The 26,178-nt window shown below is 42.9% G+C and overlaps 1 protein-coding gene across 6 annotated transcripts in view; it reads left to right on the top strand.

The window, feature by feature from the left end:
* The first annotated feature begins 5,359 nt into the window (after nucleotides 1–5,359).
* SH3TC2 (SH3 domain and tetratricopeptide repeats 2) overlaps nucleotides 5,360–26,178 on the top strand; it is a 54,675-nt gene continuing 33,856 nt past the window's right edge. For 4 of the 6 annotated variants that reach the window (XR_009495293.1, XM_015472317.3, XM_002689285.6 and 1 more), the window contains exons 1-4: nucleotides 5,360–5,708; nucleotides 17,030–17,128; nucleotides 21,101–21,228; nucleotides 25,093–25,198. Coding sequence is in view for 5 of the 6 variants with exons in the window: in XM_015472317.3 (XP_015327803.2) it covers nucleotides 5,375–5,708; nucleotides 17,030–17,128; nucleotides 21,101–21,228; nucleotides 25,093–25,198 (667 nt within the window). In the remaining variant the exon portion in view is untranslated. Of the gene's footprint in view, nucleotides 5,709–14,596; nucleotides 14,861–17,029; nucleotides 17,129–18,637; nucleotides 18,744–21,100; nucleotides 21,229–25,092; nucleotides 25,199–26,178 lie in introns of those variants that run through there. The other 2 variants (XM_015472320.3, XM_059888790.1) reach the window with 2 other exon arrangements.

Here is a 26,178-nt window from a genome sequence, read left to right as displayed (position 1 = left end):
GCTCCCTGCATCAGTCTGGCTCATTCAAATGGAATGACTGTTTCCTAAACTTGTCCTCAGTGACAATCCTAGCACCTTTGCTAATGGCTTTTCCTGAGTCTGGGATTCTCTTCCCATTTAGGTCTGTCTGTCAAAATTCAATCCTTCAAGGCCCTCAGTCACACCACTTCCTCCATGAGGCTTCCTTTGCTTTAATCAATAGGATATGCAAACTTTCTTCTCATGTCTCCAGTATATCTGTATACTGATGATTGATTCCAGTAGAGGCCTTTACCTTGAACTCCAGACTTCTGTACCCTCCTGCCTGTTCAAGGTCCTCAGGCAGATGGAGAACAGACTTTTCATTCTCACCCTGTCCACCCACCCACTCAGCCAAGCTTACTCCCCCTGCAGGACCCCATCTCGGGTCATGGCTACCTTGCTTCTTGCAGGAGCTCAGGCCCAAACATGGGGAGCCATGATTTACCCTTCCTTCTCTCACAGCCTGCATCTCATCCACAGGTAATTCTGCCTCTACCTTCAAAATAAGCTGGAATCTCACCACACTCACTACCTTCACTGCTACCTCCTTGACCCAAGTTGCCCTCTCCTCTTGCTCGGATTTTTGCAGTAGCCTATGATAGGTCCCGGAGAAGGCAATGGCACCCCACTCCAGTACTCTTGCCTGGAAAATCCCATGGATAGAGGAGCCTGGTAGGCTGTAGTCCATGGGGTTGTGAAGAGTCAGACATGACTGAAGCGACTTAGCAGCAGCAGCAGCACGATAGCTCCTCTGATTCTTTCAGATCATAAGTCACTCCTCTGCTCAAAACTCTGCAATGGCTGCCATTTCACTCATAGTGAAAGCCAACCTCCTTAAAGTGGTCCAGTAAGCCCTGCATCTGCAGGATGATGTTACCACTCCCTTTGTATTGGATAATCTTCAGTTATCCTCTGGAATCCTCTCTCCACCTGTTTCTCCACTGCTCTGGGCCCCTTGGAAGCTAGCCTCTACAGGTGTCCTCAACTCAGCTCTCTCACACTTTGGTTTTAAGTTGTGTTCAGTCAATGGAAGTTGGGAGGTGAGAGGATGGAGTATTATTCCTCTGGCCCATGTGCGCACATGGCCTTGGCTAGGCCACAGCTGTGTTCCACTATTAATAACACAGGGCCTGTCATCAACCTTGGCCTGCAGCCAGCTCTTGCTAGGTTCCAACAATGACTCTTTCCTTTTGTCCTTTCAGGCTTCCCTTCAGGATGTTAATGGCTTCTTCATCTTCCTAGCCCTGCAGTACCTCACCATCCTTGCTGGTTTTCTCTAACTCTGCCCACACTTTTGTAAATAGCTCCTTCTTTAAACTGTATTTAATTACTCCTTTGGAGGTACCCTCTGCTTCCTGCCCCACTGTTACTCTGCTCAAGTTACACTCTCCCTGGCTCTTCCCCTAGCATGCTGGGTACTCTCTTGCCTCAGGGCCTTTGCACCGGCACTTCCCTTTTCCTGGCAGGCCTTCTCCTAGATGCCCATGATCTCCTCCACCCCCCAAGTCACTCAGCTGTCACCTTCTCAGTGACCATTTCTTTTTTTTAACTAGATATTTTTTTTAACATTTTATTTTGTATCGGGGTATAGCCAATTAATAAACAATGTTGTGATAGTTTCAGGTGAACAGAGAAGGGACTCAGCCATTTAGTGACCATTTCTTTCTCCACCCTTTGGAAAATTGCAGCCCCTCTACTCTGATGGTTCCCCCCCCCCACTTTTTTTTTTCTGTAACACTGTCCACTGTCCAACACACTGCATAAATTACTTATTTATTCTGTTTCTTGTCTTTTTTCCCTTATTAGAATGTATGCTACACCAGGGAGAGTCGTTTGTCTGTTTTGTTCACTGCTGTGTCCTTACAACATAGATCACATCCTAGATTAGTGGGATGCACTATAATTTTTTGTCCACTGAATAATGTGATTGAATAAGTGGCCTGTTGTTCTTATCTCTCATGTAATCTGCATTTGTTTCCTTGGGCTGCACTTACAAAGTACCACAAACTGAGAGGCTTAAAACAACAGAAACTTAATGTCTCATAATTCTGGAGGCTAGAGGCCCCAAATCAAGGCATTTGCACGGCCATGCTCCCTCTGCAACCTGCGGGGAGAATCCTTCCGTGCTTCTGGTGGTTTCTGACAATCCTTGGTGTGCCCTGGCCTGCAGCTGCAGAATGCTAATTTCTCCATTCATTGTTACCTTCTGTGTATCGCTTCACAGGGTGTTTTTGTTTGTTTTTTAAAAAAGGTAACCACTCATATTGGATTAGGGGCCTATCCTACTCCAGTATGAACTTATCTGAACCTAAATAATTACATCTACAACAATCATATTTCCAAATAAAGTCACATTCTCATGTACTGGGGGCTAAGGCTCCAATATATCACTTTTGGGGGCCACAATTCTGCCTATAAGATGGTCTTTCAGTTCTTCCAGTGAATTTTAGTATCCAAGTACATATCTTATTACCCAACTAGATTGTAAATTTTATGAGAAAAATTCAATTTTTCATCTGATGTAGCAAACTGGCTGGTCTCAGGCTGGATGTGACCTACATCTGCCTTGAAGTATTGGCCCAACCATACAGTGATTTGGAAAATGTTCTGAATCAGTTTGTGAACATTTAAAAATTTGGAAACTATACCTGAAAATCTGAGCGTCTGGTTTTCATAATAAATCAGAATGTCTGGTCACATACCAGAGGAACATTGTGCCATGTTCTTCATTGCCTGAAGCCTAGCAATGGTTTGTCCTTGGACTGGATAGTACCTTCTTCCTTACACACACACACACACACACACACACACACACACATCTATATCCTAGTGGATTTGCTTCTCTTAGAGAACTTTGACTAATATAGTCTTCATCCAAAAATGTCCATTACTATTACCTTGGTTCAAGCCATCATTATCTCTCTTCTGGATGTTACAATTGTTGCATACTTGGAATTCTAGTTACAGCCTATTTTCCAAGGAGCAGCCAGAGAGACCCTTTATAACCATAAGTCAGTCATGTGACACCTCTATTTAGTGTCCTCCCTTGGCTCCTATCTCTGTCAATGTAAAAGCTGAAGTCTTTAGATGGCCTTCAAAGTCCTACACAATCGGCCTTCATCTCTACACTCTGCCCTGCCTCATGAGACTCCAACCACACACGCTTTTCCTTTAGCTCTCTAGGCAAGTTCCAGCCTTAGGGCCTTTGTACTTGCTGCTCTCTGTCTGGAAAGCTCTTTGTTCTGGCTAATTCGTCTGAGCTTCCCATAAGCAGAACACCGCTTTCTTGTATCTCAAGAGAAGCAATGACTTTTTCCAAAATGGACCATTTAGTTCAGACTTGCCAAAATGTGTGTCTCAACCAACTGCCTGAGGCTGTCCTCTCTGAGCTGGCCTGGGGATCCTTTCATTGGTTGGTCTTGATCATTTATAATTTCTGACCTTCATCGTTGCGCCTGTATAGAAATGGTGTTCAGCCAAGTCAAGGAGAAATGCTAAGTCTGAGCATTCGACATCATTTGCAAATTATACCATGGTTTCTCTTCACCAGTTCTCACATATCTCCCAAAGTTCTGAGTGGTTGCTTTGTAAAAAAAATCCTTGCCCTTTTATCTTAGGCCCAAGAAAACATCCCAATTCATACGTAAAACACTGTGCTTTGGTGAGGGGAAAAGATATGAGACACATTATGGGAAGTGGATACTTTAAACTGATTTGTGCAGAGAAAACATCTTCCATGGTAGTTCTGTGATCAGAGAAACCCTGTGTCCCTGCATTCCTGGCCCCACTCCAGGCGTCCACTCCTGCGCCCTCTGTAAGTGGTCAGCTAAGCTCCAGAGAGCTCAGCATCAGATCACCAAATCCTTCCTTATTGTAGTCATGGAAAGATCCTGAATATTAGAAAAGTAAAGCTCCTGGACTGTGGAATCAACAAGATCTGGCTCAAGCCCTGAATCTGACATACATAAATGGTGGGGCCTTCGGCAAGTTATACATGCGTTAGCTTCCTCACTTACAAAATAAAGATGATAATGCTAATATTATGGGTTGTTATGGGACTTAAATTAAGTAATGTATGATGAGTGCCTAACCCATAGTGAACATTCAGTCACTGGGAATCAAGATGGGTTAGCACTGAAACTGAAGTCAGACTTTGGAGATATGGTGGAGAACCCGTCACCTGGGACTGAGCTGGGGTGTGTGATGGACACCCCTGATCACTCCAGTGAGACTGATATCTAGGTGCTCCTTCATGTTGTATTCCCAGTACTCCTCCCAGAATATAAAATGGACCAGGCCACCTCCCTCCTTGAAGTGGTCATGTGACTGGCTGCAAGTTCAACCTCCAAGTAGCCTGCACAGCAGGACTACTTGCTTTCCCTAGGCCACACCTCCTCACTCTTTGGACCACTCAGGAGTGACCTTTGCTCTAGGCATTAAGGAAACAATAAGTAACTTATGATCCTTCACCTTGGTTGCTGGATCAGTCATGCCTCTGTCTAATGTTACTGGCATATGGCCATATTTTCTCCATCTTCCTTAGGAGATGCCATGGGAGGTTTTCTGAAATTCAGCCATACTGTCTCAACTACATCCTACTGCTCTGCTCCTTATTGTTGTTAAGTTGTGTCCAACTTTTTGTGACGCCATGGACTGCAGCATGCCAGGTTTCCCTGTCCTTCACCATCTCCGGGAGCTTGCTCAAACTCATGTCCATTGAGTTGGTGATGCCATCTAACCATCTCATCCTCTGTAAGCCACCTTCTCCTTCTTCCCTCAATCTTTCCTAGCATCAGGGTCTTTTACAATGAGTTGGCTCTTCGCATCAGGTGGCCAAAGTGTTGAAGCTTCAGCCCCAATCCTTCCAATGAATATTCAGGGTTGATTTCCTTTAGGACTGACTACTCCTTAAACAAGATGGAAAAGAGTTTGGTCTGGTGTGATCCATTTTGTGTGCATATTTGTAGCCTTAACATACTTGGTCCTCCAACCTCTCATCTGTAAGATGTTGGGTTACATCAGGTGACTTCTTGGATTTCTTCTGACTTTCTGATTTTGGCCAGCCAGGGCTGGGGGTGAGGTGAAATGCTGTACCCACAGCTCCAGCTTCACCCAAATAGCTAAGGTGGGGTGTTTGCAGAGAGAGACTGGGTGGGGAGCACTTTCCCAGCAGCAGGAGAATCAGTGTGGGCCAAGCCAGTCAGGGAGGGAGAAAGAACAGAAGCAGCCTTGATTCCTGAGATGCTCTCTGCCTCCTCCTCCTGTGCCACTCCCCCACACCGTCCACCCGCACAAGAACCAAACTGTGTATCTCAATCCTAGAATGTGTGGAATGTGCCACAGCCTGATAGGCATGAAGCAATCTGCAGAGAGGCAGGGAGGAGCTCTGCTCCCCAGTCAGAGGCCCGACAGTGCAAGGACTATGGGTCCTGAGGGCTGGGTGGCCCCTCCCATCCTCCCTGGGCCTGCTGCCGCAGCCAGGATATCAAAGGCTGCATTGTGCTTTGAGCGGGACTTGGTCCCTCGTGTGCCAGGGAGGAGGCGGGAGGAGGGACACCGCTGGGAGGCTGTCTCCTCCCAGTGCTCCTCTGGCTGGTGTTCCCAGGGGCCTCGGCCTGGGGAGGATGGTGCACACATGGGTGGCTGCTTCTGCATCCCTGGGGAGCCAAGTCTGTCCTGGGGCCCAGGTGAGTTTCCTGGGGGGAAGGGGGACCCCGGCCTGTGGAATGCCTGAGGCGGTGGTGGGTCCACTGAAGGCTTAGGGATCTGCTGGGTTGGGGAGCTACTCTTCTCAAGATGGGTAGATGGTTGCACTTTCTGGCTTCTTCTCCTCCCTTCCTCTTCCTCACTTAGTATTTGTCATTCTGACATTGTGAAAAGGGAGTGAAACCTGGGAAGCATCTACTTTTCCTAAAGAAAGAGGCTTTGAGCTCACTCTAGGAGGAGAGAAGGCTGTTTTTGGCTGCCACTCCCAGGGTGTGACTAAGCCCTTCCTTCCTTTTTTCCCAAGATGCCCCAGTTCAGGAAGAAAGCTCAGGCAGTTGGTTCCTCTGGGGACCAGCAGTGGTCATAAACTTGGCCTTAGTCACTCAACCCTATTTTTGTCAGGGTTAACGTTACTGGAGGAAAACAGGCAGTTTCCTGCCTCCTACCTGTTACAGTGTGTGTGTGTGTGTGTGTGTGTGTGTACGTCAAACTGAGGTCACTCAAGAGTTGTTGCTCTAAGAAACTGTCAAGTCATCTGAGGCTTGACATACAGTGACCAACCCTGCTGGTTTCACTGGGACCAGGGCTTTCCCAGGATGCATTCAGCGCTAAAACCAAAACAGTCCCCGGCAGACTGGGGTCACTGGGCACCCTAATGCAAGCTCCTTGCTTCTTTTCAGAGGGAGACCAAGGTGAGGCCCAGTGGTCTCATGTATGGCATTCACCAGGAGGAGCTGTGGCTCTGTGGGAAGAGTGTGGATTGAGGGAGGACTCTCTTGGAAGACAAATGAGCATTAAACCAAGAAATTATTCCTAACACTTGTTAGGATTCCATGTCTTCTTGGAGCACCACCATGTTTCCTTGGAGGGGGAGCCCAGGAGAACCTCTATCCAAGGTTTTCTACTCTCTGATAGACAACTTCCCCCTGTAGTTTTGTGACCTGGGCTCGATTAGGTGGAAGGCACTACAGGTTCCTAAAGCAAATCTGAAGCAGCCATGTTCTGCTTCCTCTGCTTGAAGTTCCAGCCTAGGCACCTTGGTATCTCCAGCAGGGAGAGGCTCCCACACTAAAGGTAACCCAGACTTAAAAATTCCCCAAATAATGCCCTTGGCACTAAATGCACGACCTATAGCTAAAAAACATTTTGCTTCTCCAAATGTCTAAAATGTACACACTTTTCAGACCCTCTCCCTAAATCCTGCTGTCCTTGTACCCCTTGGGAGCAGACATTGCATGGCAGCTGCAAGAATATGAAGGACCACTGGTCTGTAAGGCAGGGAGCTGCATTCTAGATCTGATTTGGTTTATCTCCTCTTAGGCATCCTCACAGTTAATCACCCAGTCTTTGAGGTTAGGTCTTGTCTGGATTTGCCAGACAAGGTCTTGGTTCTTTGATTTGCCTTGAGCAATTTATTTATTAACCTTTCTGTGTTTCAGTTTTCTCATTTGCAGATTTTATGATATAATTATGCTTTCCTTATAAAGTGTTGTGGTAGGGATTAAGTCTACATGAAAAACAGTTAAAACAACCTGACACAGTTAATTAAGCCCAGTAAATAAAACAAGGCACATTAATCACATCTCTATGACTCTGGCATATCATGCTCTCTCTCTAGGTCTCCCTTTGCTCATCTATAAAATGAGGGGGTTGTAAACTCAGCCTGTGGAGGTAAATTAGGGAGCTCTGCTCCTGGTCCCTGACCCCCCAGCTTCAGCCTGAATAACCCTGCTTCTGTTTGACATCCTGTTGTTTAGCCCAAGATTTCATGTAAAGAATTCTGCAGCTTGAAAGAAACAAACCAACACTGAGGAAAACAATCTTAAGTTCTTATGACACTATCATTCAATTACCTTATTATTTCACCACATTTTTGCTGTTCAATTGGTTAGCATCCTGGATTCACTTTTTCACCAATAGTCAGCCTGATATTTATTTCTATTGAGGCTTTTCATGCCATCTCCCCAGTTTTCTGTACTTGTCAGGGCCTTTCCCTGGGGAGGATGATATGGTATTGTAGGTCTGAGGTCAGTTGTTGTAAACATCCCCTTCTAGGTTCCCCTATTTATCCTAGAGAACGGGAACAAGGTACACAAGCTAGAGTGACTTAATAGTATGTGAGTTTGGCAAGTCTCTTATATTCTTTGAACCTCAGTTTTCCTGTCTCTAAAATGAATATAATGATAGTATCTGTCACACAGAGTTTTTGTGAAGATTAAATCAGATAATTCATCTCATGGATTTAGCAGGGTCTGGCTTTTGATAGCCGCTCAGTAATTCCCTGGAAAATCCCATGGATGGAGGATCCTGGTAGGGTCAGACACGCCTGAGTGACTTCACTTTCACTTTTCACTTTCATGCATTGGAGAAGGAAATGGCAACCCACTCCAGTGTTCTTGCCTGGAGAATCCCAGGGATGGGGAAGCCTGGTGGGCTGCCGTCTATGGGGTCACACAGAGTTGGACACGACTGAAATGACTTAGCAGCAGCAGCAGCAGCACTAATTGCCGGCTGTTTTGTTAACTAATAAGGACCACTCCACCATCCCTTCTCCTATGCCTGACTCCACTGGAGTAGGAGTCGGTGCTCCTCTTTCTTCGGCTGCTTCTGCCATTGTGTCTGTTTCAGTGGGAGTAAACAGTTAGGACCAACAGTCCTCAGGGGTTAGGGAGGCAGGAAAGGAGAAGGCCTGATAGCACTATGCCCTGGACCGCTGCCCAGCTGGTCTGCAGTGGAGTGACAAAATGAAAAACACTTTTCCTGACGCCCCCCAGGTGTGCTGTATTCTCACACATGGACTCTGCCTGCAGCGTTTGTTCCCATGATGCTTCTTACTTTGGACATGGGCAGGGGGTAGGTTTCTGGTAACTGCCATTATTTCTGACTTCTGGACCCCTGGAAATTCTTGCCACTGTTAAACCACAGTTGCTTAGTTAAGATCACAGAGCAAGCTCATGTCAAGATTTGTTGGCCTAAAAGCTTCTAGCACTGCCGCCTTATCTTTCAACACTATCTTGAAGAGATCTGGCAGATTTATACCCTTATACAGAGGATGTGGGAGAGATACATTTGCCTACATTGATTGCTGTTGTTTGTAACTTTCCTTTCAACCTTTGTTGGTAAATATGAATCATCAGTAGAATTATAAGAGATGGAGGGATGAATGCTGACAATAGTAAATCATGATTCACATTTGAGCTTTAACAAACTTGAGACATTTTGAATATACTGATAATAGATAATATGAGAACATTATGCAACTTTCTACTTTATGTCCTATTAGCTTCAGAGCTTCTTTATTTCTTTCTTTTACTTTTTGGAAAAATAAAAGATTACAGATACAGTTAGAGTCCCCTGGTAGTTTTTCCCAATCTTACTCCTCACTCTCCCTCCCCCAAACTAATCACAGTCATGAATTCAGTGGTTCTGTGCCTTCACTGCATATCTGTATACTCACGAGTGTTCATTGGAAGGACTGATGTTGAGGCTGAAACTCCAATACTTTGGCCACCTGATGTGAAGAGCTGACTCATTTGAAAAGACCCTGATGCTGGGAAAGATTGAAGGCAGGAGGAGAAGGGGACAAGAGAAGATGAGATGGTTGGATGACATCACTGACTCAATGGACATGAGCTTGGGTAAACTCCGGGAGTTGGTGATGGACAGGGAGGCCTGGCGTGCTGCAGTCCATGGGGTTGCAAAGAGTTGGACACAACTGAGTGACTGAACTGAACTGAATTGAATCATTGTAAAGGATTTATTATTAAGATTTTTTAACGTAAAGTGATATTATTATGCAGCCTGTTTTTTTTTTTTTTTTAATAATTCAACACTATGATCTAAGATGGGCTTCCCTGGTGGCTCAGATGGTAAAGAATCTGCCTGCAATGCAAAGATTCAGGTTTGATCCCCAGGTCAGGAAGATCCCCTGGAGAAAGGGAATAGAAACCCATTTCAGTATTTTTGCCTGGAGATGTACAGAGGAGCCTTGTGGGCTATAGTCCATAGGGTCACAAAGAGTCGGACATGACTAAATGACTAACACTACTAAACTATGATCTAAGATACATTCATGTAGATAAACATAGCTGTAATTCTAATTTGATACTTGTCCCAACAAGGACAATGTCGGTTCACATCATAAAAACTGCTGGTGGTATGCTTGTCAAGTCAAAGAAATAAAATGTGTGTGGAGAAAAAAAGCATGCAGGGAAATCTTTACTGTTTAGTTTTCTTAAATTTGGGAGTGGTGGTGAACAAGTGGGCCCAAGGAGAGACTGAGAGAGAAGTGGGAGTATATTCTCATTTCCAGCAAGTTTCTGTGACTGAAATATCTCCTGAGTTGGAGACCTTAGACTTCAGTGTTCTGAGGTTGGGTTTATGTAGTGGAACCGGCAAGATCTACACCCATAATCTGGATGGCCTCTGACTCTGTATGACTCTGGTAAAATCACTACTTCTCTCTGGGCCTTAGTTTCTCAACAGTAAAATTAGGAGTGGAATTCAGTGATCTCTGTTCCTTTCAAATATTCATTTTCTGTAATTATTGCCTCTCCTCATTTTTATGTCTCATATTTAAAATGTCAAGATGCCTTCCCTTTTCTAACTTTAAAATACAGTGTTATTCACTGTATTCCCTGTCTCCTCATTTGCCAAGATCACAGTCCACATTCTCACTCACACTGTGGACTGTCACACAGTTTTCAGCTATGCTCCCTGCCTCTCTTTCTTGCCTCTTCCTGTCTTTTCAGTGCCATCCCAGGTAGAATTTCCACTTTTGTTTTGCCACACCCATGCTCAAGAATGTTCCATAGCTCCATATTGCTTGCTATATCCATTCTAAATTCCTTTGACTTCTTTATAATGTTCTCCTTATCCTGACCCTACCATATTTATCAATTTTAGCTCCACCATCCTGACCTCTCCAGTATGTTGTCGGCTCATGTGCATGCAAACATTTGCTCCTGTCCTGCTGATCTCTTTACCAGTAATCCCATTTTTCTACCACCTATATAAATCTACCAACAAAATAAAGAGGGAGCCATAGACTGGGAGATAATATTTGTAAATTACATATCTAATACTTGTATCCAGAATAGAAAAAAAAAAACTTATAACTCAGTAATGAGAAAATAAATAATCCAATACAAATTTTCAGAGAGTTTCATTCAGAAAATATAGGGATGGAAACCATACATGTGAAAAACGCTCAGCATCATTAGCTGTGCTCAGTCATGTCTGACTCTTTGTGACCCCATGGACTGTAGTCCCACCAGGCTTCCCTGTCCGTGGAATTTTACAGGTGAGAATACTGGAGTGGGTTGCCATTCTCTTCTCCAGGGAATCTTCCTAACCCAGGAATTGAACCCAAGTCTCTTGCATCTCCTGCATTGGTAGGCAGACTCTTTACCACTAGTGCCATCTGGGAATCCCTCATTAGTTATTAGGAAAGTGTAAATTAAAATGAGATAAAACCACACACCTACTAGAATGACTACAATTAAGAAGACTGATACTAAAGTGGTGTGGATGTGGAGAAACAGGAACTTTCATGTGTAGCTGATGGGAATGCAAAAGGTACAGCAACTTTGGAAAGCAGTTTGGCAGGGTTTTTTGAACTAAGCGTTGGTAATTTTCTCTGACCAATAATAAAAATAAAACTAGCTTCCAGAAAGTAATTTATTGATTCACAAATGAAAAGTCCAGGGATTATTTGTTTCAAGTATGTCTGGATCAAAGTATTTAAATGATTTTAACTGATTCCAGCTGAGCTATTTGAAAACCTAAAAGATGATGCGGTTAAAGTGCTGCACTCAATATGCCAGCACATTTGAAAAACTCAGCAATGGCCACAGAACTGGAAAAGGTCAGTTTTCATTCTAACCATGAAGAAGGGCAATGCCAAAGGATATTCAACTATTAGGCTGATTTCACATGCCTCCCATGTGATTTCATATGCTTCCCTGATTTTACCAAGGTTTCCCTGGTGGCTCAGCTGGTAAAGAATCCTCCTGCAATGTGGGATTCCTGGGTTTGATCCCTGGGTTGGAAAGATCCCCTGGAGAAGGGAATGGCTACCCACTCCAGTATTGTGGCCTGGAAAATTCCATGGACTGTATAGTCTATGTGGTCGAAAAGAGTCAGGCACGATTGAGCGTGCCTTCACTTTCACAAGCTAGCAAGGTAATGCTCAAAAACCTTCAAGCTAGGTTTCAATGGTACATGAACCAAGAACTTCCAGATGTACAAGCTGGATTTAGAAAAGGCAGAGGAACCAGAGATCAAATTGCCAATATCTGTCGAATCATAGAAAAAGCAAGAGAATTCCAGAAAAACATCTACTTCTGCTTGATCGACTATGCTAAAGCCTTTGACTGTGTGGATTACAACAAACTGTGGAAAATTCTTCAAGATATGGAATACCAGATCACCTGACCTGCCTCCTGAGAAACCTGTATGCAGGTCAAGAAGTAATAGTTAAAATTGGACATGGAACAACGGATTGGTTCAAAATTGGGAAAGGAGTACATCAAGGCTGTATATTGTCATCTTGCTTATTTAACTTCTATGCACAGTACATCATGTGAAATAGTGGGCTGGATGAAGCACAGGCTGGGATCAAGATTGCCAGTAGAAATAACAACAACTTCAGATATGCAGATGACACCACCCTAATGGCAGAATGTGAAGAGGAACTAAAGAGCTTCTTGATGAAGGTGAAAGACAAGAGTGAAAAAGCTGGCCCTAAAACTCAACATTCAAGAAAACTAAGATCATGGTATCCGGTCCCATCACTTCATGGCAAATAGATGGGGAAAAAGTGGAAACAGTAGCAGATTTTATTTTCTTGGACTTCCAAATCACCACAGACTGTGATTGCAGCCATGAAATTAAAAGACACTTGCTCCTTGGAAGTAAAGCTATGATAGAACTAGACAGAGTATTAAAAAGCAGAGATATCACTTTGCTGACAAAGGTCCATATAGTCAAAGCTATGTGTTTTCAGGCAGTCATGTATGGGTGTGAGAGTTGGACCATAAAGAAGGCTGAGCGCCAAAGAACTGATGCTTTTGAACTATGGTGCTGGAGAAGGCTCTTTTTTTTTGGATAAGACTCGAGTCCCTTGGACCGCAAGGAGATCAAACCAGTGAATCCTAAAAGAAACACACCCTAAATATTCTTTGGAGGGACTGATGCTGAAGCTGAAGCTCTAATACTTTGGCCACCTGATGCAAAGAGCCAACTCATTGGAAAAGACCCTGATGCTGGGAAGGAATGAGGGCAGGAAAAGAAGGGAGCAACAGAGGATGAGATGGTTGCGAGCATCACCAACTAAGTGGACATGAACTGGGCAATATCTGGGAAATAACGTAGGTCAGAGAAGTGTGGCGTGCTGCAGTCCATGGGGTCACAAACAGTCCAACATGGCTTAGCAACTGAACAACAATTCCAACAACCTTTCCCACTCTGTTTAGAAAATCGCTAGCTACCCCAAGTCATGCAAATACTCTTCTATATTTCGCTCCAAGTTTTTTTGGTATCTTTTAAAAAACAAGCACCTAAATAATTCTGATGCAGATCATCCACAAATCACATTCTGGAAAACTGTGATTTTTCTTCTCTATACCTCACATGTTCTTTAAGAGCTGTGCGCCCTGCCTTCTCCCCCAAACTGAGGTCAACATCCTGAACTTCCTTATTCAAGATGGGATCATGCCACAGACTCTCAAGGTCCTTAGGCAACTGTCTCTTCTTATGGACACACAAAGCTTGCCAGGACTAGGTGTAAATAAGTGAGCTGGCATTTCTGGGGACCATGATGGCCAGAGAACAAATGCCCCGTAGAGGTGGCAGCAACCACTCAGTGCCAGCTGACTGTTGCCAGATGAGCATGAGGGCCCCAGACTATAGTTCTTCTAGTATTCAAAGCAAAGCCAAGCATCTGGGTTATGTAAAACATCCTGATTTCTAAATGATGTAGAGCAATTTAAATCTTAAAAGTGCACAGTGTAGAGGAAAAAAAAGAAAAGAAAAATGTTGGTGGGTTTTTATGGCCTGTGGCCTCTGGTATACCAGTTTTCAAACTCTATCCTAGAGTAGGGAACCAGGCTGCCACTCAAAGTGATTCTAGGACCTGCAGGATTATTACCTGGGAGCATATTAGAAATGCAGAATCTCAAGCTTGCAACTACTGAGGCAGAATCTGCATTTTATCAATGAGTGCTGATAAGTGTTACCCGCTCAGTCGCATCTGACCCTTTGGGACTGTAGCCGGGCAGGTTCCTCTGTCCATGGGATTCTCCAGGCAAGAATACCGGAGTGGGTAGTCATTCCGTTCTCCAGAAAATCTTCCTGACCCAGGGATGGAAACAGGGTCTCCTGCATGGTAGGCAGATTCTTTACCGTCTGAGCCACTAGGGCAGTTTATCAATAGCCCAGGTGATTCATTACAGTTTGAAAACCTCATGCAGATATGTGGTTCTTACTGACTCAAATCAGAATCATTTGGGGAACTTAAGAAAAATACCTGCATCGATGTGGTGACGTCGCGCTCTTCCTGTCTTGGCTTAAGCAGCACCTGACAAGGAACAGACGTTCAAGGCAACAGGACCACTCTTCTCATTTGCCCGGGCCCCTCATCTCCCCTTCCTGCCTGTTGGTGGTGTGTGTACGGCAGGTGCTGTGTGAATCACGTCCCATCTGGGTCTCCTGCCCCTCTGTCTCAGGGCATCGGCGGGGCCGGGTGCTCAGACGCAGCGCGGACATTCTCACCTCGCTTTCCCGGAGGGTCTCGCGAGGCGTCGCGCCGTGCTAGCCTCTCTGTGCGTGAATATCCCATCTGCCCTTGCGGTGCCCCTGGAGCGCTCCAGTTTTTCCCTCAGCGGGTGAAGCTTCCAGTTCCCAGCGAGCCCCTGGGGTCCCCCCCTGAGGTGGTGCATCTAGCTGTCTTGGAGTGTCGAGATGATAAGGGAGGCAACGTGCCTCGTGGTGGTTGTCCTCACTGTGTGCTGTGAGGACTGACTTGGCCCTCGTATTCCCCCTTCTCCGGGGTTGCACGGGGGAGTTTGAGCGACCATGGAGGGTCCGGCGAGGCGAAGCGGAGCCTCTGTGAGACATTTCAGCTCCTTGTGAGGTAAATGGAGGAGTCTGAGGCCTCATGGACGTTTCGCTTACCTTGCCTCAGGAACCCCCTCCTTGCAGCCCTTCCCCAGCCAAAAGAGAACTGGCCTCCCTTGAAGTGCCTCCGTGGGCCCAATGGGGAGACAATGGGTGGAGGACGACGCTCCCTGAGTCAGAAAGCCTTCTCTAGCCATTCGAGAGCGAGCCTAGGGGTACTGGACCTCCCAGCCTCCGCCCCTCCAAAGCGCACAGAGGATGAGGGGTGGGCTGACCTCGCGGTGGGGTGGAGCACTGCTCTTCCTGGGAGAGGGGGAAGAAAAAGAGAAATCAAAGGAAAGGAAGAGAAAAGAAAAGTACGTGTGACTGGGTAGCATGATGAAGGACATAAATTAACATTTTTGGAGATGAGGCCTAGGCACTGATATTTTAAAAAGTCAGTTTTTTCAAAAGCCAGTTGGGTGACTTAAATAGGTAGACAGGGTTGAAAAGCACTCAGATCAAGCCTTCACCTATAATCGGGAAAAGTGAAATCTGAAAAAAATGGACAAATGAAATATCCTGACCAGTGTCACTTAACCAATGTATGGGAGAATCTGATTTGTGCAAACTCATCTCTCATGATTCTCAAGCCAGAAACTTTTCTGCTGCAGTTACTTTGGTTCCTGGGGGCAGAACTACAAAATGATCTCGGTAGACTATAGCTCATTACTGTTGGCTTCCAGGTAAGCTGCCTAATTTCAGCACTAACAAGATTGCTACATGAAAAGCTGTGAGCTAATGACCCTGCCTTCAGCACATTCAAGCCTAAATTCATTTCATTCTCCCTGTTCATTACCCTAAAAAAGTGCTAACTGTTCCTGCTATGAAAAAATGGAAGATCCTCAGCTTGGGATCAAAATCCCACTGAACAGGCATGGAAGAAGGCAGACTTCTGGCAGCAATATGAGGATTTGGGTTCAAGGTTAACCAGCCATGATTGGATGGTGTGTGATTACTTCATTCCTTATCACTCTTGGACTGCCTGAAGCACAGGTCCAGAATGCTAACCTAATAGATCTGCTTGACTTTGATCCACCAGCATTTTACAAATGAAGAAGTTGGATGGATTAGATGACTAACTGACAATTAGTAGCTGAGCCCAGATTCCTAATCCCTATTTCCAGTGTCAGGTATTGCTTGATAATATTCTGACCCCATGGTAGAGTCCTTGAGCAGTGTCATGTTCAAAAGAACAGAGCAACCAACAATAGTGGGTTAAGAACTTGAGTTCTTTTGTTGTATTTTGAGGATACATGAAAGAGGCCCACATTCCATGTCAATACTTTCAAATTTCCCTTCTGTTTTTTTTTTTTTTTTTTAATCTACTGCCTTGTGCTTTATAACTGCACTTTTCTTCTCTTTTCAACTCTGTGCCATCAAAATAGCCTCCTCCTTAACCCTAGTATGTGCTATGATCTTCTCTTTTTCATTCTGGTTTTACAGCTGCAAAGACTGAGGAGGAAAAAAGATCCCATACAGCAACGGTCTCCAACCTTTTTGGCACTAGGGACTGATTTTGTGGAAGACAGTTTTTTCCAGTGACTGGGGGTGGGAAATGGTTTTAGGATGATTCCAGCATATTACATTTATTGTGCACTGTATTTCTATTATTATTACATCAACTCCACCTCAGATCAGTAGGCATTAGATCCTAGAGGTTGGGGACCCCTGCCATACAGAAGTCTGTATAGTGGGCAGACAGAAGGATAGTTTGGGGCCAATCATAGATGTCAGGGCCATTACAACCATGCCCTAGTCACCTCCCTCAGGATGTTACTCTCAATTGCTCTGCTCCAGCATTTCCATTATCCATCTTGCTGTAGTCAGATTTGTTATGACCTTGTAGGCCCAGCATATATTGAACACGTAAGCCATGGGACTCACTCTGACCTGTAGGTGGGAAATCTGTTTTTTTTTTTTTTTTTCCCCTTTTTTAAATATAGTGGAGATATCCAGGCTGCTGTAGCATTGGGATAGCATGCTTTAGTTGAGAACTAAATAATTCTAAGGCAAAAGTGATAATAATTAGAATTCTTCTGGACCACCAGCCTGGAGAAAAGAATGATTTCTGACAAAAACTTGTAACCCTTGCTTATGGCTTACTTACACTCTCACAAATGACCTTTCATTTGATCTTCTCCAGGTAAAGATACTTCTTCCAAGGATCCAACCATATCGAGTGAATTTATATCCTCATCTGAAAATAAGGAAAAATGTTTCCTGCCACAGAACATGATTCCAGGTATCTAAACCCCAAAGACAAAACTTATTTAAAAATATTTTTCATGTAGAATGAAAAAAAAGGGGGTAACAGTAACCCCCTTAACAGTCTCATCTTCAAGTTCCCTCCCTCTGATCCTTCCTGGGCACCACCATTAAATACATCTTTGTAAGCATGACCTTGACTATGATATTCACTTGCCCACAAATATTCCACTGCTCTTCATTGTCTGTGTGATTAAAGCTAAACCACTCAGCTGACTCTGAAAGCTTTTCACAACCTGGTACATATTAGGAGCTCTATACATATTTGCTGTATTAAATAAAGTATATATCACCAAGTAGATTTTAAGGTGCTGAAGGGAAGGTGCAATTTTTTGAATAATTAAGTGTTCTACATAGTATGGCAACCCACTCCAGTACTCTTGCCTGGAAAATCCCATGGACAGAGGGGCCTGGTAGGCTGCAGTCCATGGGGTCGCTAGGAGTCGGACATGACTGAGCGACTTCACTTTCACTTTTCACTCTCATGCATTGGAGAAGGAAATGGCAACCCACTCCAGTGTTCTTGCCTGGAGAATCCCAGGGACCGAGAGCCTGGTGGGCTGCTGTCTATGGGGTCGCACAGAGTCGGATACGACTGAAGCGACTTAGCAGTAGCGTAGTACCTAAAAGAGTTGTTTGTACATATGTAACTGGTGCTCAGAAAATGTTTGGTAAATAAATACATGAATGATTGAATAAGTCCATGGAGGTCTTGTTTGTCTTCTATATACCACCTTATACAGAGGTTATTAAATATATAAAGGAATAAAGGGTTGAGTATGTGGGATGAGATTGGTTGAGCAGAAGGGTGTCTGAGTGATTCTTTCAGAAGGGAAAAAAAAGATTTTGAAATTAAAGTAGAAAAAATCTTTTTCTTAATACATATTTTTCCACAATGTTATCCTTAAGAGACTTTAATGAAACTGGCAAAGACAACCATCCTCAGAGAGAGAGGTATACCTGAGCTGAACCTTGTACTGGAAATTCTGAGGATAAACCTGGGGAAAACCCAGTTTCTATTATCCAGTAACAGGTACCGTTTTTAATGGCAACTCATGTACAAAGCACATGCTAAGTCATGCCTGCATCTACTTCTCATCCTCACATACTCACTTCTAGGAGGTGGCACCACATTCTGCATTTCAAAGGTGGCAAACAGAGACTCACAGAGTGTGGTAAGTTCCCCAGTGCCACACAGTTAATACACGAGGAGAAAGGGATTCAATCCCCAGTCCTTGTTTGTAACCATAATGCCCTGTTGTTTCCCAAACATGTACTTCTCTACAGCATACAAAATCAAGATTTGTGAAAAAAGATCCGCAGTATGAATGTTTCAAAGGATATGTACTATGTAAACAGATAGTGTATAATGTCATGCCACATTCTTTCCCCCATTTTAAATTCTGTCAAGCTTCTTTGTTGACTATGAAAAAACCTTGCCCTCTATTTTTTTGCTGTTCTGTCAATCTGCTTATCTGTCTGTCAGCTTGGGCCATCTCTGAAAAAGCTGAATCGCCAACCATCTGTTGTTTCATGAACACAGTGGAGTCAGCATTTTATCCTATCAGTGAATGAAGGCAAGTGAACAAAGGGTACGTGTAGGTGAAACTTAACCTCCTGAGCCAGAACTTGTCCATCTTTCAGCATTTTCTGCCATGATGCTGTTTCCAAGAAGGTCATAGTGTGGGAAGGGGAGACTCAGCTCCAACTGCCAACCTCTTCTTCATGAGGAAGAGTCACAGACAGTCAATCAGATACATTATCATGATTAAACCGCTAGTTTTCAGAAAGATTAAAGAAGTGACAAAATGTACTTTGCACTAAAAGTAGAGTGAACCTGATTTATTCCCTTGTCCTCAGTGGGCACTGTAGGATCCCACATTGACCTAGAGGTGTTGCTCTGAGTATCAGCTCTCACTGGTTGAGATCCAAAAGCAGTCTGCTTGTTTAAATCCAGGTCTTTTGAGTTCCATAACCATGAACTCAAGTGCATGGCAAGGAGATTCACTTTGAAGGGGCCATCACTTATCAGGAGCTTTTCTGGGGGAGTTTCTGGAGAGGAGTGTGGATCAGGCTTTGGAAGGACAAGAAGTTTAGTGAAAAGAAATCACAGAATCAGTTAGTGTCAAGGTTAATTACAGTGTAACATGATGAGGGCAGTGAGCAGAAACTGCTGGAGTACTAGGGTAGGGATGGGGGTTTGTGACGGACAACAGTTAATGCTTAATGTGTTTGTTGAATGTTTAGTATGTACCCAATACTGAACAGAATGCTTTATGCACATAATCTCATTTAGTAAGCCTCTTAAAAATTCTGTGGGATTGTACTGTAAAAGCTCTTCAGCTAATGAGAAAAGTCAAGTGTAGAGGGGTAATTAACTGCTCAGGGTGGCACAGTTAACAAAGGCAGAGCCAAGCCTTGAGCCCAAGTCTGTGTGACTCCTCCTCCCTGGGCTTTACCTCCTCCCAGAGATCAGTGTTCAGTGAGGCTACCAGATGAACATTGGACCTGGACTGCTGAAGATGGAGGACTTGCATGAGATTAGAACACAGGCCAGGGAGGAGCGGAGTGGAATAAACATCCACCTGAAGCTCTCGCCGATGTCAGGTCAGTGGGTATTGTGTTGGAGCTGGCCTGCAGCCACAGCATTCCCGCAACTTCTGCGTTAGAGACAAGCCTTTATAAAGATAGAAGTTCAGGCTGCCTGTGTGCTCAGGCGAGCATGACAAGGACTATCTTTAATGTGTTCAGGAATTTGCAGAAGCCCTGGCAAGTTAAGGCTAGAGGACAAACCTCTGTGCTTATCAAGTTGATGCCTTCATGGTTCATTGTGTTTGAAAATTATTAATGGGATTGCTACTTATTGTCTAAAGAAGACACATGGCAAAGTGCAGTTATAATGATGAACCTCCTCAGTGTGGCCTTTCACGACAGCACTATCCACTCTCCAAAAGCTCCGTCACTCTGTCTCCTTACCCTATTAACATTTTTTTACTCATACCCCTTTTCTCCATCTGAAATTATTGTGTGCACGGAATTGGTTACTTGCCAAGAACACAAGCTCCATGAGAGCAGGACCATGTTTATTTTGTTCCCACTGTATCCTAGCACCTAAAACAGCTTCTGTTCAGAGTGTTGGTTTGAATGAATGTGCATTTTGAAGATATTAAAGATAGGTTATAATATATTAACCATTTATCCTGACAAACAATAAATGCATTATCAGAAAGAAGCGTGTTAGAGGAAATACATGTGTATAGGTACAATGCATGGGCTTCCCTGGTGACTTAGTGGTAAAGAATCAGCTTGCAATGCAAGAGATGTGGGTTCAATCCTTGGGTTGGGAAGATCCTCTGGAGAAGGAAATGGCAGCCCATTTCAGTACTCTTGTCTGGGAAATGCCATGGACAGAGGAACCTGGTGGGCTGCAGGAGGCTGGTGCGACTCCATGGAGTTGCAAAAGAGTCAGACACAACAACAGCAATGTATAATGCATAAAGTACATTATTACATATCATAAATCTGACATATAAATACTCTTCCATAAATACAGATAAATTTCATATTCTTTGGAAACTTTCACAAATCATCCACAGGAGGAAATATATGTTTTAGCTGATTCTTTGTGGTACTGTTCCCTCAGGGCCAGCCAGCTAGGAATATACCTTGTACAAACAGAAATAACCAACCCAACTGTAGCAGTTCCTGAGATTCTAGAACATTCTGGGCTTCACCATTTTTTGTTTTTTGTTTTTTTTTTTTGAGGGGGGAGAAGTTTCAAGAATGTGCTCAGAGAATTTTTAAGATTACTTAACAATTACTTAACAATCTCTAATTGATGAGACCGTCACTTTAGGGAGTGGATGTGGGAATCATTGGGGGTTACCTAATTCTTTCTTCCCTATTACTACATTTCCATCCTGATCTTTCTCCCTCTATTCTCTTTAAGATCTGACACTCTCCTTCAGTGTGAAGAGCCGCTCCAGAAGGTGTGTAAATGGCCCCTTGCAAGAAGCAGCCAGGAGGCGGCTCTGGGCGCTGGAGAATGAGGACCAGGAGGTGCGTGCATTGTTTAAGGTGAGCTTCTGGGAGCAGTGCAACCTCATCTTTTGTCCTTCCACTACCTACACTCTCCCCAGCACCTAGGACAGCGCCAGGAACAAAGTCCCTCAAGAAAACTTCTAACTGAATGCACAATAATGTATAGGTTCTCTGCTCAGCAGGAATGGGTCAGGAGTCAGAGTCAGAGAAAGCTTCATTTTAAGTCTATTAATTTTTGATCTTCATACTTCTGTAGAATGGGAATCATTATAATATAAAGTATATTTTTAAAAAAATGCTGTGAATTTGACTCTTAAAATTGTGATAAAATATACATAACATTTTCAGTTTTAATGATTTTTAGTGTACACATCAGTGATATTAAATGCATTTATATTATTGTGCAACCATCACCACTATCCATTCTGGAATTTCTCATCATCCTGGACTAAAACATTGTACCCACTAAACAGTAACTCTCCTCTATCCCCTTTCCTCAGTCACTGGTAACCTCTAAGTGTACATTTTTAAGTACCAAAGTTACCAATCAAAAATTAATAGCTATAAATTTTAGAATGAGAGGAGGAAAAGACAATAAGATAAACCAGTTTCTCATCTTTCATAGTAGGTAGATAGTATCTTCAAGTTCTAGACCAAGGAAAGAGGGTATAATTAAATTATTTATATTTTAGGGGGTACTTCAGTCAGTCAGTTCAGTCACTCAATCATGTCCAACTCTTTGCGATCTCATGAACCGCAGCACGCCAGACCTTCTTGTCTATCACCAACTCCCAGAGTCCACCCAAACCCATGTCCATTGAGTTGGTGATGCCATCCAACCATCTCAACCTCTGTTGTCCCCTTCTTCTCCTGCCCTCAGTCTTTCCTAGCATCAGGGTCTTTTCCAATGAGTCAGCTGTTTGCATCAGGTGGCCAAAGTATTGGAGTTTCAGCTTCAACATCAGTCCTTCCAATGAACACCCAGGACTGATCTCCTTTAGAATGGATTGGTTGGACTTCCTTGCAGTCCAAGGGACTCTCAAGAGTCTTCTCCAACACCACAGTTCAAAAGCATCAATTCTTCAGTGCTCAGCTTTCTTTATAGTCCAACTCTCACATCCGTACATGACCACTGGAAAAACCATAGCCCTGACTAGATGGACCTTTGTTGACAAAGTAATGTCTCTGCTTTCTAATATGCTGTCTAGGTTGGTCATAACTTTCCTTCCAAGGAGTAAGCATCTTTTAATTTCGTGGCTGCAATCACCATCTGCAGTGATTTTGGAGCCCCAAAATATAAAGTCAGCCACTGTTTCCACTGTTTCCCCATCTATTTGTCATGAAGTGATGGGACTGGATGCCATGATCTTAGTTTTCTGAATGTTGAGCTTTAAGCCAACTTTTTCACTCTCCTTTTTCATTTTCATCAAGAGGCTCTTTAGTTCTTCTTCACTTTCTGCCATAAGGGTAGTGTCATACTTGCTAGGAGAATTAAAGTCAGAAATAGTTAGAAGTTGCTGCAAGTTGTTAAAAGAGATGGGGGAAAGAGAACACTGCTTTACATATTAAATTAGCATGTTCTAGTTATTTTACAGTCTCTGTATGAATTTGATACAAATTTAAAAGAGGAACATACTCTCTTACTCAGCCTTATAATAAAAAATATAGTGTTTGGTTTTTTAGGAGAAGTAAATGAGATAGTATCTGCAGAGAGCTTGGTGTTTTGCTTGGGTGGTAGGATGTGCTCCAGAAATAGTAGATATGTTATAAATTGCAGAGTGGTTTTGTTTTTAAATTTCCAGAACTCAGGAACTTGGAGAGAGTTGCACCACTGAGTTTCTTTTAATTTGAGTCACTTTTGACATGGGCAAGAACTGGGTTTGGTGGTGCAAACTGGCCTGCAGGGGCTTACAGTCAGTTGAATCTGAGATCCAGTTTGGGTGTCATGGCCCCCTTGACTTCCCCTGTCTGCGCTCTGGCATCCTTGAGTATAAAACAGGGATAATACCATTTCCTATTAAATCTGAAATGCCATTTGATTATAAATTTATTATTTTGAGAAGGAAAATAAGTGATGACAAATATTTATGATGTCACGCTTCCTCTTATTTTATTTCAGAAATGGTTAAATGTGATAAAAGTGTATTTGGAATGGGTTAACTCCTCTTTTCATAGGGTTATTGTGAAAGTTAAATGAAGCATTACTTATCAAACTGTTGCTGAAGTGCCTGGTGTGTAGTAAATTTCTTGTAAACCAATTTTTACCAATTTTTACCTCTTCCCTGACTACCAGGATCCACATCTCCCAAGGACCTGAGGCCTCTTGGGGCCTGGGATGGGAGAATCTCAGAGTTGACTTTGCTGATGTAGGGGCTTTTTCTTTGATCCTTCTGTCCTCTTCTTTCTCCAAGGTTGGATTTCAGGGGTTGATGAAATCAACCTCTCAGGATAGGATTTCAGGGGTTGATCTTTGATGGTAGGACCTGGCCTGGAGGGAGAGGGACTTTCTGATCATAACTTGTTATAGTCAAGTCCAGAAGCTTGGACAGACAGAAGAGAAATATTTTAGGGGAAAACCAAGTCTGGGCAGTGATTCAAGCCTTTTTATTCAGGTATTTTAAAAAGAGGGGTAAGTGTTGCAGGTCTCTTCTTGCTCTGTTTGTGTGTAAATTGTATAGCCTTTTGAAGGGTAGTTTGGCTCCTGTATTTTAGGATTGAGAACGTGTATTCCCAATTACACTTCTTGGAATTACTTGTGTCAAAACAATCAAGGATGCATGCAAAGATTTAGATATGGGGTGTTTATCACAGCACTATTTAGTATGTTAAAAAATTAAGACAAGTCAAATGTCTAATCATAATAAAACATTAAGAATTAATTATCTTAATGTGACAATGACATATATAACCATTAAAAATAATGCAGATTATTTAATGACTTGGGAAATGGTTCATAAAACATTGTTTAGTGACAAACTATTACAGAACAACTTAGTAATGTGATTCTATTCATATAAAAATAGTTATGTAGAAACTCATGTTCAGGATAAAAGGTTCAGAGTTCATAGACAAAGTTGTTAACATTGATGATCTCTAGGAGGAGGGATTATGGATACTTTTTATTTTTGTATGCTTTAGTTTGTCTGTTGGCTGGTTTCATAAAAATAATTATTAAACAGAGATTCACAATTGAATTTACTTCCAACGTGCCTTCTGTGATGCATTCTTCACCCTCTAACATGTACTTTTTTTTTTAAACACAAAAGATAACATTTTCTGTGCACAGTTCTACACTTTGGCTTCTTTTTGTTGCTGCTGTTGTTTTATTCAGAGGGTACATTTGGAGCCTATATCAGTTCACAAAGAGCTTTTTTATGGATATATAATATTATAATTTTATAATATATAATGTATCCATTGAATGGATGAATCATAATTTACCTTAACCAGTCTCTTATTGATGAACATTTAGGTTATTTCCTTTTTGTTTTTCTGGTGATGTAAAAAATCTACACCACAATTGGTGAAAGTGGTTAAAAGGTACAAGCTTCCAGTTATAAATAAGTGCTGGGGATGTAACATATAGCATGGTGACTGTAGTTAACAATACTATATTGAGTATTTGAATTACTAACAGAATGGATCTTAAAAGTTCTCATCACAAGAAAAAATGAATCTGTAATTATATGAGGTGGTGGATGTTAACTAAACTTACTGTGGTCATCATTTCATAATATATACATATGTTAAATCATTATATTGCACACTAAAAATTAATACAGTGTTATATGTCAATTATATCTCAAAAAAAGAAGTTCATGCACAGCATGTTGTCATATGTGAACTTGTTCACAGAATACTTCTGTCATCCCAGACTGACTCACTGTTCTCTTTATTCAGGACCTCTCAGCCAGGTTGGTGGGTATCCAGTCCCAGAAAGCCCAGTTCCTCATCACCTTTAAGACTATGGAGGAAATCTGGAAGTTCTCCACCTACCTGAACTTAGGTATGACATGGAGCAGGCAGGTAAAGGAGCACCTGTGTCTCAGATCAGCCATTTTGTAGAGCTTGACATTAAGGAATTGGTGTGGCTCTGATAATTAAAAGAAATAGCACTTAATTGGATGCTCTAACTGAAATATCACAAAATTCCTGGAACTAAATCTAAAGCAGATACTGCACTGAAATGTCACATGCAGCACTTCTTTGTTTCAAGGAGATATTATTAGATGATCATTTAAAACTGCCCAATAGTTATTGTTCATCCACAAAATTCAAAATAGAGATAGATTGAAAATTTATGGTTAAAAAGAAAAAGAAACCAGCCTTAGGTAGGATCTAAATAGCTGTTCAAAATAGTTCCAGTTCCATGTTCCATGTTTTTGTAAGAGTCAAAGAAAGATATGGGGGAATTGTCTGCTAAAGGGGCTGCAGGATGCAGGGTTTTCTACAAGGTAAAGAAGGATATTGGGGCACAGCACCAGTACCAGTGTGGTGGGAAATAGTTTACCTATCATCTCCATGGAGAGTAACTCATGATAGGGAAGTTACAATTGCAAAGCAAAACCAAACAAAGCAAGAGGAGGCCTCTTGAATTGATGCATGTTTTACATCTCTTAGACAATGCTGGGCTCCATGCAAAGCGCAGGAAGTGATTTCATGTAGGGGAGGAGGGTCAAGATGGCTCTTCACTAGAAGCCGTAAATTCTTCTCTTATAGTCAGGGTGATTTTCTGCTCTCCATTCTACCCATTTCCTTCTGTGACCATTAGAGATCCTTATTATTCAAAGTATGCTCCATGGACCAGCAGCATCAGCATCAAGTGGGGCTTGTTAGAAAAATGGAATCCTTAGCAAATGAACAACAACAGGCCCACTCTAAACCTACTGAACCAGCATCTCTATTTTAATAATGTCCCAGGTGACTTTTTGTGCACATTAAAGTACGATAGGCACTGTTACAGAAGATACACAGGGCCTAAATCAG

Source organism: Bos taurus, chromosome 7, assembly GCF_002263795.3.
Source record: "Bos taurus isolate L1 Dominette 01449 registration number 42190680 breed Hereford chromosome 7, ARS-UCD2.0, whole genome shotgun sequence".
NCBI classification, from domain to species: domain Eukaryota; kingdom Metazoa; phylum Chordata; class Mammalia; order Artiodactyla; family Bovidae; genus Bos; species Bos taurus.
Note: the sequence above shows the minus strand (reverse complement) of the source record. Positions and strands in the feature narration are given on the sequence as shown.